At 48.6% G+C, this 14,565-nt stretch overlaps 1 protein-coding gene across 1 annotated transcript in view; it reads left to right on the forward strand.

Annotated features, from left to right (window-relative positions):
• Positions 1 to 4,323: 4,323 nt before the first annotated feature.
• The window catches only part of METTL24 (methyltransferase like 24), a 31,873-nt gene continuing 21,631 nt past the window's right edge, over positions 4,324 to 14,565 (forward strand). Inside the window, exon 1 of the mRNA XM_027454717.3 lies at positions 4,324 to 4,659. Coding sequence (XP_027310518.2) covers positions 4,381 to 4,659 — 279 coding nt within the window. The 5' untranslated portion in view covers positions 4,324 to 4,380. The remainder of the gene's footprint in view (positions 4,660 to 14,565) is intronic.

A 14,565-nucleotide genomic window follows, 5' to 3' on the forward strand; every position in this document is an offset into this window, starting at 1 on the left:
CGTGTTCTCTTCCATTTCCTCCTTTGGACGTGATTTATTTTGCTTCCTTTGGACGTGATTTATTTTGCTTCTTGCCCACGTAATTTTTTATCATGGTATTACAATAAACCAGCAACTGTCTTTCTTCTGGAAAGGCTCTGGTACTTCTTTAGGGTCGGTGTGATATCTCACCAGGCATCCTTGAGTCTCTGCTCCTCACCCAAGGTCCTTGCCAGCAGCTGAAGCGGAGATGTGGCCGCTGTGAGCATTTCAGCTCCAGCTGAAGATGGCATCCAAACAATTTTCAAAACTCTGTTTTGGTTCGAAATCTGGCTGTGCCAGATCCCTGGGAGAGATAATTAGGTTTCAACGCCAACCTTGCGCTGCTCCTAAGCCCATGGAGCTAACGGGACCGTCCTGGAGCCGAGCCTTCTCGTCGCCACTGACTAGGCACTCCTGGCAGATGGCAACCAATCTGCCACGCTCGTAATGAACTTCAGAGGCATAATTATGGCACAGAAAAAGGAACAATTATATTTCGAGGCGTTTTTATCCGTCCTTACGACTCGCCGACAGCAGATGGGCTGCCTGGCGGAGTTCGGAACTTGAGCGCAAAATACGAGTTTGCTGCAGGAGGGGGTTTTGTTGGTTTTCTCTGCGAAAACAAAGCCATAAAGACATATTGTCTTGATGCAGGGTTTTGCCTATATTTAAGACAAATTGCCAAATTTCTGAAAAACGTGGGAAAATCGGAGTTCCCCGTTCATTATAATCCTTTTCCTCGTCGAGTACAGCTTGAAATAAACTTCAGTGTGACACATTCAAATTCCTTTGGTTTGGAGTCAATGCAGTAATTACAGGGGAAATCAGGGCCCGGACCGAGGTGGATGATGTTTTCACAGCTCTTTTAAAGAGTTGTGTAACGCTGCGCGGTGTTATTTTTTTTTTTAAATCCTGCTTTATTCCCTGTTTTCCACCAGAGGGAGGTGTTGGATCGAGCAGTTGCCCAGCCAAACCCACAAAGCCCAAACCAAGTGATGCTGAACGTTCATTTAGGGCCAGCAAATCTTATGGGGAGAGCTTAAAAAAAAAAAAAAAAAATCATCAAGGAAACAGAAATGTGAGGAGAGCAGCAATCAGGTGCTGAGGTATTAGTGACTCTCAGTGTTTTAGGGATGCTCAGAAACAGCCTGTTTCCTTTCCGAGGATTTCCCCCAAATGCCTATTTTTCTCACTAAAGATGTCAAAGTCGAGATTTCGTGGAGGAGGAAAATTGGAGAGCAGTGTTGTGGTCTAACCCTGGCAGGCAGCTCGGCCCCATATGGCCACTCACTCACTCTCCCCTGTACACAAGGTATTTCAGACAAGGTGTTTCATCATGTGCCGTCCTCATGTCCCTGTTCTAAACCACCTCCTTGCTGGATTTCAGCCGCTGACCATGCCCTGGAAAACACTCATCCTGGTTCTCTGCTGTGGCCGGGCTTTTGGCCGTGCTGCGCGTGTGCCTGCACAACGCCAGGCTTCCAGCAGCAATCACGGGGAGAACTGCCACGGAGACGTGCAGCAGGGTAATTGCCTCAAACAGAAGGATAAATAGCTTTTTGTGGCATTTAATGGGCCTCTTAAGTGAATGGCAATAAACTCCATGTGAACAGATGTTTTTTCTCTCTCTCTTTTTTTTTTTTTTTCTCGTTCCCTTGCATCTCATACATAATCATGCCCGAAAATGTTCTTGTCTGGGTTTCTGAGAGCAATCTTGCTGCTGTTTGTCTTGGTGGAAGATTGAGCACTCCGGCACAAAGACTGAGCAAAAAGCCCTTGATTTCCTGAGGCAGTGGGCAAAACTGGAACACAGGGAGCTCCCTCTGAGCACCAGGCAGCACTTCTTCACTGTGTGGGTGCCAGAGCACAGGCACAGGTTGCCCAGAGAGGCTGTGGGGTCTCCTCCTTGGAGATAGTCAAAATCCACCTGGACGTGGTCCTGGGCAAGCAGCTCTGGGTTACCCTGCTTGAGCAGATTTTGGACACTCCGACATCTGCTCTGTCACTCCAGCGCTGTGACCACCCCTGCACAAGCGCTCCTGTTGGGCTGCGCTGTGTAAACCCATTAAAAGCCCGTAGTAGGAAGGCTTATGTAACTTCTTAAAGCCATAATTACTAACCCAGCTGTGGTGCTTGGCAGAACCGTGAGCAGTATAGATTAATCCTTTTGCCAAACCACATGTTTTAATGCGAGATACTCATCCCCAGGCTTAGAAGTGCAAAAATGCATGTAAGATTGGTTGCATCAAGAAAGCTGCACCCAGATTAAGACCAAGGCAATCTGTAAAACATACAGAAAAATGGAGTTTCTAGTAGAAACTCAGGGTAATTTTTAAGCAAATTTGGACATCTGTCTGGGATTACAGTGATACTGAGATACAGGGGGAATACAGACAAGAAATTAATATCGCAAAAATCTTTCTGCGATAGCACTTGAACTGAATTTGAGATATAACTGCCTAATTCCTGTAAACTGGAAAGTCTTAAAAAAAAAAAATAGCAGTACATGTTTTCAATTTGTCGACTGGAATCCATTCAATGAAATTGCCAGCCCTTACTGCAAAGAGCAGGCAGAGTTTTGCTCGCTCAGAATGCAAAATCACTGTTGCTCCTTCCTAGGAGAGAAACGCAGCTGCTGGAGGCAATGGTCTCATTGCAGTTGCCACGAAGATTGGGCCTGAATTAACAAAGAGAAGGCTTGGGGACAGCAGAGAGCTGCAGAGCATCTCTTACCGAAGAGCCTTCTCGGAGCTCTGCCTCCTCCAGGCTCAGGGTGAGTCCCCATGCTCAGCTCCACGTCTTCTGCAGGGGGACGCCGTGCTTGGCTGTATGCAGCCGCTTTTAACGCGACCTTGTGGAAGTTTCTGCACAAAAGCTCTCTGTTTTCAGGCACACGGACCAACGTCACTGCAGCTTTCAAGGCGCGAGCCAGGAGTGTAGGAGGGAGGAGAGGAAAAAAGGTCGTCCTTCGCTCTGTCCTGTAGATTTTGGCATGCAGCTCATAGCAAATGGGGCTGTTAAGCTGAGTAGAAAAGAGCATTTTTAATCATCCTCTCATTTTATAGATGCTTTACTTCCATTAACAGCCCTTGGAGAATCCAATAAATTCCCAGTGGTGTTTTTCCTGCCTGGGCTTTAATTCTGCATAGAGGTCTGGGCAGGCATTTTGCCGAGCCAGACGATGAACACAGATCATGGCAATGGGTGTTGCCTTTTCTGTGATGTTCTCAAACCCACAAGATCAACCTTTTCCTTGAGCTGGCTGGCTTCAGCTGGCCATGGAGCAGCAGGTCCTCTGCTCCAGAGGACCTCACCTTGACCCCTTTAAATAAGCCCCACAACCAACCCCAGCAAGGTGGTGCTGCCCTTAGTGCTGTCAGCCTGGTGTGCTTTTGCTTCACATGGACTTTTGGGTTTTTTTGAACTAGGATGTGATCTGCTGAAGTCTGGTGTGTGTGTGTAGGAAAGCTCACCAGAGTCAGGAGAGGTTTTGCCACACAACAGCATCCCAGGCGAGATCTCATTTATGAGCAGGTGAGACAGGACTGAAGCAATGAACTCCCATTAGTGTTAAACCTCCTCCTTCCAGAAGTGTAGCCCTCTGCTGCTAGGAAAATTCAGGAATACTGGTGGGATTTCAGATTTTTAAAGACTTTTTCTGTCCCATCAATTTGTGTGCTAGTCCAGGTACCTGAGGTTTCCTAAGATCTTTGTGTCAGTGTCACAGATGTGGTTACAAACCCTCTGTTGTATCTGGGATGGGCAGACTTTAGGAGATGGGGGAGAGGCATGAGAAATGCAGTTTGTTAAAACGTAAAGGATAAAGGAAACACCAAGCTCACAGACTGATCTTTAGGAGGATTGCTCCCTCACGAACGGAGGGAGGCCAGTCAGCCTGGCGAAGACCCAGAGGAGATCAGCGTTTAGGGCTGTGGCTTGGCGAGGACCAGAAGATGTTCAGAGCTTTCCACTGAAGCAGATATTTGATGTTAGATACGGGGAAGACGCGATGTTTTTTTCCTGATGGACCCCATTTATCTGACTGTGCTCTGACAGAGCCTTTAGCACAGCTTTGCTCCCTCAGGTGTTTAACTTTCGGGGCGCTCGCTCCCCTCAGGCTGCTGCGGGCTCTTCCCCACAGCCACCAGCCCGCTGCCACCGGGCCTCCCCCTTCCAGCACTGCCCCACCAGGACCCACAGGGGCCGGGGTGCGAGGTTTGAGGGCTGAGGGTTGAGGATTGAAGGCTGAAGGCCGGGATCTGAGGGCCCATGGCGGCCCCTCCCCGGCCGGCCCCGCTCGGGGCGGGGCTCGGCGCTGCCCCATGGGGCCGGCGGCATGAGCCCTGCGGCGGGGCCGCGATGCCCACGGAGCGGCCGCTGCGGCGGGGCTCGGCTTTCCGCCTCTGCCTGCTGTCGGCTGCTCTCTTCCTCTGCCTCCAGCTGGGCGTCAGGCGATCCTGGTGCCCGGAGGAGAAGCCTCAGGGGCCGGCTGCGGGGTTGGGACCCCCCCGGGCTCCCCTAAGGGGTCCCCCCCAGCCCCCCGGGCGGCGGCGGGTCACCTACGTGCGGAGCGGCCGGCGGCGGGGAGCCGAGCCCGGCTGCTGCCCCCCGCAGCCCCCGGGCGGCCCCCGCAGGAAGGTAGGGGTCGGGAGAGGGCAGCCCTGTCGCGACAGGAGCCGGGGGGTGGCTCTGTGGCAGCTCGGGGGGTTGGACGTGCGGCCACCGCCTGGACGGGGAGACCTCGTGGTCCCCTCTGGACACCACCCGGGCAGGTGTCCCCTGGTGTTCTTGGGTACAAATCCGCTTTTTTTCTCTTTGTACACATTCCCCTAATAGTTTATTGAAAGCAGAGAGGGTCAGTGAGCGCTTGCACTGCGTGAATTTTGGGTTTTCTCTTCTTTTGCCTTGTCTTCCATAGGGAGCTGTGGTGGTACAATGGTTCCTCGCTGTGGGTCTGCGTCTCGCAGGGCTGGTCCAATGCTTTTCTGGTCCATGTCAGCTTACCTGGTGTTCTCCTAAAGCCCAGCTTCTGAACAATTGTCATTAAGGGATAATATTCGCATTCATAGGAAAAAAATGCTAATCACGTGGATTCAGGTAGCTTCTTGAAGACGTGCGCTCAGCACAACATCAAACACGTGAGACAACAGCAAAACAAGCCCTAAACCAATTTCATGATCTTTTTGAGGAAATCAAAGGGGAAAACTAGCAATGTGAGAGAGCTCTCATCGCACTGGAGACCTAGCAGTGCTTTTTGGTGTTGGAGAGCTCGAGGCTCACACATCCCACATCATGTTTCTGTGCATTTCCAGGTGAGGTGCTTGAAGCATCGCTGCTGCGGGGTCATGGTGTTTGGCACATTGCTGATGAGGCTTCAGTTGAATCGCAGTAATTAACTCAAGGGAGAAATATTAGGAAGTATAGAGTACAGTGGGGTCGCCTGGTTAAGCCTGAGACCGCAAAGTTGTCTCCATGTTCAGCCCTTTGGCTGGAGCACGTTGATCCAGGCTAAGGAAATGTAATCCTTGAAGTGAAGATGAGGCTGTGGAGGTAGTGGGAGTGAAATTCTGGGAATTTCTGGTCTGGGGAGAGAGTTGGTAAATGAAGATGTAGGGGAAGTGGTCTGCATACTGCCATTTTTCCTTGTTGAAGTGGTGATCAGGTACGATAGCTTAAAGAGGAGGACTGATTCATTTTATTTTTATTCTTATTTTTGGAGTTGTCACCAGGAAACCCTTCCCTAGGTCACTTCAGCCTGTTCTCAGACAAGGTGAGGGCTCTTTTCAGGCAGGGCTGCTCCCACCAGTGGTCTGCGGCTTCTTCCAGCCCTGTTGGAGAAAGGTGGCAGCACCAGACTGCTGCCAGCAGCTGGCTGCTGTCTGCAGGTTTGTGCTGGTGGAGAGGGATGCAGCCAGCCCAGCTGTGCTGTGCCAGCTTGGGATTGTTGTTTGCCATGGGTTTTCTGTGCTTTTGCGTCTTCCATCTGTCCATAAACCGCTGTGGGTCCATTTCTGGAGTCTGCAGAGGCTTTCAGATATATTTTTCCTCACTGCTGGTTTTGTTGTCGCAATATATTGCGATATGTGAGCCAGCAGGACAGCAGCAGTAAGAAATCAGGTAGGGTGAGCCCTGCTCCGTTTCCTTAGTGTTGTTTCATTACAACCCTGCTTCAGCTTACAGCACTGAATTAAAGGAACAGGCTGATGAACAGAAAGTTTCCATAGGTCTAGCTGAATATCCTACTTGCTGGCCTTATAAAAGAAATTGCAAAAACATACAGGGAAGTTATCTGGTGGCTACTTTGAATCGCTTTAAAGTTTCCTGAAGTAGAGCTCTGTCATTTAGTTCCCAAGCAGAGCTGTAGTTAAGCAAACAACAGCACCAAAAGGGTGGAAAAAAAAAGACCCAGACTGGGTGGGAAAGGTGGAGATTTGCCTGTAAGTGGCCCTTGTGTCTGCAGGAAATTGCTGGTGTAAACGTGTGCTTTTCTTGGTCACCGATAAATCTCTTTGAGTGGAGGCAGGGACTGCATGGCAGATGGAAGGGGTTTACCACTGAGGTTACAAGTGGCTGTGTGTTTCTTAGCACCTGAGGTGCACGTATGAAAAATACTTGTGGAAAGCCACAGGGAATAAAGGCGCTGTTGGTGCTCTTGCTGGAAAATAATAGTCAAAGTCTGGCTTTCTTGATGGTCTTCTGAAGAACGTGGAGAGTTACACGATGTGCTGCAAATGTAAAGCAAACAGAAGATTGCAATCCCATTTGCAGTTTGGTGGGAGTGCTTAGGACTGTGCTGTTGATACTAAAATGACCAAATATGTTTATAAACTGACTCTGAGCTCTGCTTGTGTTGGGCATTGGTATGGGAATGTACAGAGCAGATAACAAAACTCCAGCTACATGTAAGCAATTGAAAGTCTGACACGTGTACAAGTCTTGTGGTATAGGCATTGGTGAGATCTGCACCCACATAATGCCACAGGCACAGGGGGCAAGTTTTAAAATGTTATTGCAGGGTGTGACCGTAAAAAAAAAAACACCAAAAAAAAAAAAAAACACAACAACAACCAAGTAAAATATTGCATTTGGAATTTGAAGTAACAGCAAATTCTTATCACAGTTGTCGCAGTAAAAAAGCCATGTTGGGCTCTGAAACGGGGAGGAGCCTTTTCCATTAATCTGCTTAGGAAAAGTTGGAGTTATTTGACTTCCAGGCAGATTTATTTCCATGGAGGAGGAGGAGGAGAGGGAAAATAAAGTGTTACATGGTGCAGTACAGTTATGCACAGGAAAAAAAAAAAAAAAAAAAAAGAAAGATTTTAGTCTGGGCAGATGTTTTAAGTTCCTGCAGTTGTCCTTGCCAATGCTGGCAAGCTCCATGACTGCGTCTCTCCTAAAAACCAAGGTTCAGGTTCCTGCTTTCTGCATGGGTTTAGCTGGGTTTTGCAGTCTAGGATTGGATTAGGAGGTGGACTTGGTGTAATGCTTCAAGTCACAAGGCTGTAGCCACAGGTGGATTTCGGGAAGCGTGCCCTCTTTAAGGCTAGAAGGAAACAACTACATTTTCTGTTCTTCAAAGACAGAGACTAATTGTTTTTCGCTGATTTTAAAGTCCTCAAAAATCTGGTCACTCAGATTTTTAGGTAAAGTCAGGTTAAGTCTTTAAAAATCTGGTAAGCTTTGGATGCGACTTGGGTAGGGGTTACTTTTTGGAGGACATAATGACCAATTGTTCCCTAGGTCCGCTGTAAGAGGGACAGGAAGTACCTGGCTTCATTTTCGGGCAAGATGTTAGGAAAATCTTGTAACTCTCCAGTTGGGTAAGCAATGTAAGGGCCCTCAGCACAAGTGTGAACTTTGGCGAGATGTCCGGCACGGCGGTGGAGCTGCGCCAGCCTCCTGAGGTCACTTCCACGCTTACCTGCCCCAAAATTAGCAGAGCAGGCTGGCGGGCAGTGTGATTATCCAGTCTGGAATTAAGCCTGAACAATGACCCAACGTCAATGTAATAAAAAGAGGTAATGGGGTCTTTAAAGGCTCTAAGTGGTCATTGCTGTGGCTTAATACCTCACCGGAGAGACCGGGCTCCTCCGTAATTGTCCTGTGCTGACTGAGTGGCCCCAGAAGGAGCATTACTTGACAACTTTTTTCCTTGGAGGTCTCTCACCGAGGATAAACTGCCCCAAAGTTGCTAAGCTTGTCAGATTCGCACCAGGCAGCAAATCTGGCTGCTTTGGGCCATAGGTACCTGGGGAACAGCTGTGGGAGCTTTGGTCTTTGCTCAGATGTTCAGGCTAATCACACAGACTGGGAGAGGTTACTGTGTTTGGAAGAAAAGACCAAACTTTTATTGATAGCAGGTCTCAACAGCTGACCGTCACATCTCAGGAGCAGCTCTGCCACTGCGTGGGGGCAGCTGAGGAACCAGAAGGTACAGGGAGAGCACAGGGATCCTTCCTGCTGCCTCTGACGAAGAACATCGCTGGCTTTTTGCTATATTTCAACCACCAAATAAATGCGTTTATGGTAAACCATCAGGAGGAGGTGGTCGTCTTGTTTCTGACAGCAATATCACTCGCAGACATGTGAGGTAAATGGTCACCCAGAATAACCTTGATTCTTCCACACTTTGTGTTACCTGAAATAGGTTTGTCCTCCATTAATTTTGGAGAAGCAGTTGGGGAATATTATCTTTCAGAAAGTAATTACAGCTGTATGAGGTGTAATTATATCCAACACCACAGATTTCTTTCCAATACCTACTCAGACTTTCTTTCTCCCGTATAGAGAATAACTCTTCTTAGATAGCTGTGGCACAGAAAATTTGTTTTTAGGGTATATAAGCTTCCCCATCTAAAGACATAACCCAGAGTTGGAGGTGGCAAGCTCTCCTGTTGGTAATTTGTTCCATAACTGGCTGTTTTGACACTTGTTCCAGCTTTTTCTTGAGCCAACCTGGGCAGTCTGTGAGCCTCGTACAGAAACTGGATCCTTCATGACTGTGGTAGCTGAGGGAGGAAGAAAACCACGCTGACCCCATCCCATTTGCTGTCCTCAGCTCAAACCGGGCTGCTGCCAAGGGAAGTGACCGGCTTTCCTGTCCTCCAGCCTGGGCAGTGAGTGGCTGAGTACCTCTGGGCATGGCCTGTAGGTCCCAAAAAGGGTGGGGATGGAGCAAATATTTAACTTGGTAGCCAGCAAGGGTTTCATCCCGGCGCGTTCAGTCAGTTCCCATCAGCACTGACCCATCTGTCAGCAGAGGTAGGTGCTCTGACGGCTCTGCCACGCTGAAGGGAAGGCTTCAGCGACTCCCCCTGGATTTTCTCCACGTGCTTTGCCATCTCCTCTGAGCCTCCATCCACGTGGGTGGTGCAGCGTGGCACCTGGGGCGGCCTTGTGCTCCAGAGACACCAGCACGTGCCAGGGACGGCTGTCCCTCGCACCACAGCCTGGATAAAAGGCCGAAGGTGTAGGTGAGAGAGTCCGTGCAAACCACCACTAATCCTCATGGCATCTGCAGCATGCCCTCGTATCGCCTGTTCTAATATTAGCTCGGGAATCTGTTTGTCTTGGAGGGCTGCTCAGCAATCCGGAGCTGCGCGCAGTGGATGTGAGTCACTTCACAAACCCCAGCGTTTCCATAGCTGGTTGAGGAGGAGCTGCGGTGTCAGGGAGGGGGTGACAGGGTGTCCGTGGTGTCTGCTGGCCTGAAGAGCACAAGACCTGGGCCTGGAAAGCTCGCTGGCTCTGCGGGAGGCCCTCCTTTTATTTATTTCCCTTTCATTTTCATTTTTTTTGCAATGTTTAAGAACCAGCCCCGTGATTTACGCCCTCCATGACACATTTGTAGATCCGGTAAATAAACCTTTCCTTGTCTCTTTATGTAATGATAAACGTCGTAGTTCCAGCAGCTGCTCCCACGTGTGCAGAGAGCTTGTTTCTTACCCAAGTCTTCTCCATCTGCTCTGCAGATGGGAGGAAAATGGCTCTGCGGGGCTCTTTGAAATTCAGGAGCACAGAGCTGCCTTGTCTGCACAAAACCCAAATCTGAGGGACCCTTGTGAGGATCCTGGGGTTTTAGATGCAACACCTCTGGTTTTATGTGCTGCTTGTGGGAAGAGCTAACCAAGAGCTGGCTTCAGGTTCCGCCCCCTGATCGGTTTGAGGTGCAGCTTCAGGTGCACTGCTGCAGGTTTGCTGGCGGTGACCGAATCCTGGATGGTTTCCAGGACTGATCCAGGGCTCCTGCCGATGAAAGAAATTGAACACACTGCCCATGTGGAAGGCAAACCTGGTGTGCCTAACAAGGAGAGGCCTGCGGAGTGAGGCAGCACGTCTCCTGGGGATGCTCGGTGCTCTTGGTTTTGACAAAGTCAGAAGTCTGTCAGAAAAGATAAACAACAAAGGAATGAGAGCTTCTCATCTAGAGCTTCTACATAGCTCTAGATGAGAGGTTTTATGCCGTCAAAGCAGAAAAGTCCTGCAGCCTTTTAGTCTACCCAGTGCTAGGAGTTAATGTTTACTTCCCTTGTGATTTTACAGAAGTTCAGCTGGAAATAGCGCCTTCCCCTCCCAAGGCACAGAAGGTCCTTGGTAGCAGTAGGAGCAGGACCGTTCGTGTGATTTATTGCTGGAGCTGATGTTTTGCTTATGGCTGTGGCACCTTTTGTATCTCTTTGCTGGATGAGATTCAGGGATGAGCTGCCGTGCTTGGGGCTACACAGACCTACTGATCTGCCCCTGGTGCAGATATATCACCAGTACAGCTGGTAAAAGGGTTTTCTGATGCCTCAGGTTGCTCTGCGGGCTAAGAAGTGTGGTGGATCATTTCCTTTTAGACACTTGCACTCCACTTGGAAGAGAGAGAAAGCTGTATGAGTGTGAAACACTCTTATTTCCGTGGAAGCAATTTTATTTTAAAGCACTTTTTATTTTTTTGGCAGGTTCTTAGCCTCAGGCAAAGCCAGCGGACGGGCTGCCAGAAACATCCCTATCTGTAAATCGCGATTAGAGTGCTGGAATTTGCACAAAATAAACTCGGCTTATCTGGCTAGCTGAGTATTTACTGATGAATTCTGTTTGTTGTAGCCTGTGGTTTGAATACTGAGATGAAGCCAACCTAGGGGAAGACAGCTTTTTTTTATTATTATTTTTTTCTTTTTTTCTTTCCCTGTTTGGATTATGACATCTCCCTTATTCTCTCAACCAAGGAATCTCAGCTTCATTTAAAGCAGGTGGGCACACTGATTGAAACCCTGGTCTTGACTCTGCTTAGCAAAAGTCTAAATTTGACAGGCAATGAATGCCAGTGGTTGCTTTGTCTGCTTCTGGCTCTTATTCTGATGTGTTGGCAAGCAGGTACTGCAAATAATTCAGCTGATTGAGTATTACACTGCTTAAGCGGTTTGGAGAATTTGCCTCCATAAATTTCAGCCTGTTCTAGCTCCTGGTTTTATCTCCATCGGATGAATTATCACCCTGTCAGCCTCTGGATAGTGCTGGAATTCTGCTGCCCGACTTGTTAGTGTTTTTTACCAGAACAAAGAAACCCCAATCGCTGTGCTGCATGAAGAATAAATCAGATGCGGTGCTTTCTGAATTCGTAAGCATCTACAAAACAACGTGTGGGCTGGTGCTCTGATACAGGTGTTTGCTGCAAGCCACGAGCCTGCACCCAGGCTGCTGCAGGTGAGTAAGCAGAGCCCAGGCCCACGGGTGGATTTACAAAAGGGGGTGTCCACAGCAGCCAATTTAAGGCTGGCAAGCTGGTTCCCAACACCTACTGAAGCCAGGGATTCACGCTGAATTCAACAGAGCATCAGTCACCCCAAATCCTCTGCGTATCGGGCCCTGTCGTGTTAGTTTGGGAAAGGACTCCCAACTTCCCCAAAGCCACGTTGTATTACTCGAGCGGCGTACGTTCTGCCATGTAATGGGGTGCCAAGCAGCCTTTATTTTTCTCCCCATGCGTGCTGGGTCCTGCCAGGCCCCTGGGCACGGTGCCTGGGAGCTAGGTGCGTCTTAGGGTTTCCCTCTTCAATCAAATCCAACACACCCACCCAGGCATCTCTACACCCTTGGGCATTGAAATTCTTCAAGCGCCAGTCACGTCGAAACCTCATTTAAATCGAAGACATTCCCTTATTAATGCAGAAAGCATTTTTATCGCAGCACCGCTTTCCATCGGCGGGATTTGATTTGGTAAATAGCCTTGCTGCAGGGGAGAACTGGCCTGCATTAATTACGTTGCTTGCTTGTCTTGGCACAGGACTTCAGTTCCTCAGCCTGATGCTCCGTGGTCAAACCCCAGGATAATGCACGGCAGTTTGATAGCACTGGGGTCTGTCAGGGAGGGACCCCATATGTGGTCAGCTTAAAATAGAGAAATGGAAATATTTCCTATACTTTCCTGTTGACACCTCCGCTCTGAGGTGGAGTTTTTTTCCTTGTGCCACGTCTTGCTGCTCCAAACGTAAAACATTTGGAGTTATTTGGCCCTGCTGAGGAATAAAGTGCAGTGAAGCATTAGGCCGGGCTCGCAGCTGACGAGTAGACCCGGCCCTATAAAACACAAGGCTGTAGCTTTTGTGCAGCGTGGCGTGTCTGAGGTTCTGGTCTGGGCTTCCTCGTCTCCCGAGCTAAATGTCTACGGTGTCGAGGCGTCTGAGCCAGTCCTCTAGGCTGCTTTTGCAGTTAATGGAGAGAAATGGAGCTTTCCAGTGCGTGATTCATCTTCCTTATTTTAGACGTCTGCTCTGTAGTGAGATGAATCACACCCTCAAAGAGCCCGTCTGCCTCATCTGTCCTGTCACGCAGCTCGGCCTCCCAGCCGCCTGCACGAGCCTGGGCCCTGCTTGTCCTTGTGTTCCTTCACTCCTGGCTCTCCCTGGGAGTCAACCAGCTAATTGCCTCTGAACCCAGACGTAGGAGGGATCACTTGCTGCAAGAGCTGCTCCGTTGGCAGCGTGAGGAGCAATGTACCAGGTTTGGCTGCCTCCAGCCTCAGAAGGCCTCCCACGCATCTCAGCAGGCTTCGCGCTGGGCACGTGTCCCCTGCAAGGCAATAATTTCAGTGTTCAGAGAGCTTTTGAATCGAAAAAAACACCACAGCACCACCAAAACCCACAAAGATGATATGCTCAAGGGCTCCACAGGCAGCCCAAAGAAGATGACCAAGCCCTGTCCATCGTGTCCAGGGGTATCCTTCTCAAGCCTTCGGGAGCGTGACCCAGTCATTACACGTTTGCTTTGTCGACATCTGAAATTTTGCGATTTGAATCCCACCCACTGCATTTTAAAAGGAGAAAAATTCTGCAAAAATTCATCCAAGAGCAAGATCTGTTCAGCTGGACCCTTCCAAAAGGAGGTGAACACAGTGATGTGCAGGGCAGAGCCAGAATAGCTGGCGCTGAAGATGTGTATGTCATTCGTTTCCATGGCTAGCAGATATTTACGGTTATTGATGGAGTTTATTGCCACAAGCGCTTTCCACTCATATTTGGTTCTGCCTCAAATATAAAAACCTAGAGTTTCACAGTTTAATCAAAAAAAAAAAAAAAAAGTTCTTGACTAATTCCCTTTCACATTTAAACAGAAGGGAAGGGAAGGGTTGAGCTGTTTGAATCACTGGACTGAAACTTTACAATTGACCTGGGAAAAAAATTCATGATTTACACTTTTGTGCCCGAGCTAATGCTAGAAAAGCCAGAAATTCTGCAGACCTACAATTTTACACCTGATTGTGAACCTTTTATTATAATTTCAGATTTTTTTCTGACAAACGATGCCATATGTGTGCTACGGATTATTAAGGGATTATCAGATGATTATTGCAGATGGCTGGCGAGGAAAAAAACTAGAAATAAATGGTCTGTGGGGAAAAGTCACCACAGATTACTGCCAGATTGGTCTGAAGGAAACATCAGTCCATATGTGTGAAATATGTGGAAAAAAAAGTCAGGCCTTCAAATGAATACTAGTTTTCGTAAGAAAGCAATGGCATTGATTTAAGGTTTTCTGTGTTCTCGGGTTAGCTCATCTCTTGAAAACCTAGATATCACTCTGGGTAGCATTTTCTTGATACCCATTAGACTTCTGGGATTGCCGAAGTTGGTTTCTGAGCAGTGCTTGCGATAAAGTCTGTCTGAAAACTGACTTTTGTTACAGTGCTCATTTCAGGTGAAGCGCCTACAAGTGAAACGATGGATGTATAGAGATACTTTGGGATATTTAGAAGGATATTTTTAAGTGGTGCTGTAACTTTCCAGCTGGTGTCATCTTTTATATGATGGAATCAGGACATCCTCATGTTCAGGTGTCGTGGTGCCTTGTTGGATGAGTCCTAACCATCAGGAGACAGAGTACAACATCTAGAGGGGAAGAACTTGTAGGGAAATCAGGAGTGTGCGTTTGTCAGGAATAAACCTGATTTTCCCAAAGCAGCGGGTTACCCCCCGCAGACAACCTGATTGAAGAGCCGTGCTCTGTTTTCATCCCCGTTCATCGTTTGTGGATCTCATTGTGCTGGAACCACTGATCTGCCCA

The sequence above is a fragment of the Anas platyrhynchos genome, chromosome 3, assembly GCF_047663525.1.
Source record: "Anas platyrhynchos isolate ZD024472 breed Pekin duck chromosome 3, IASCAAS_PekinDuck_T2T, whole genome shotgun sequence".
Classification (NCBI taxonomy): domain Eukaryota; kingdom Metazoa; phylum Chordata; class Aves; order Anseriformes; family Anatidae; genus Anas; species Anas platyrhynchos.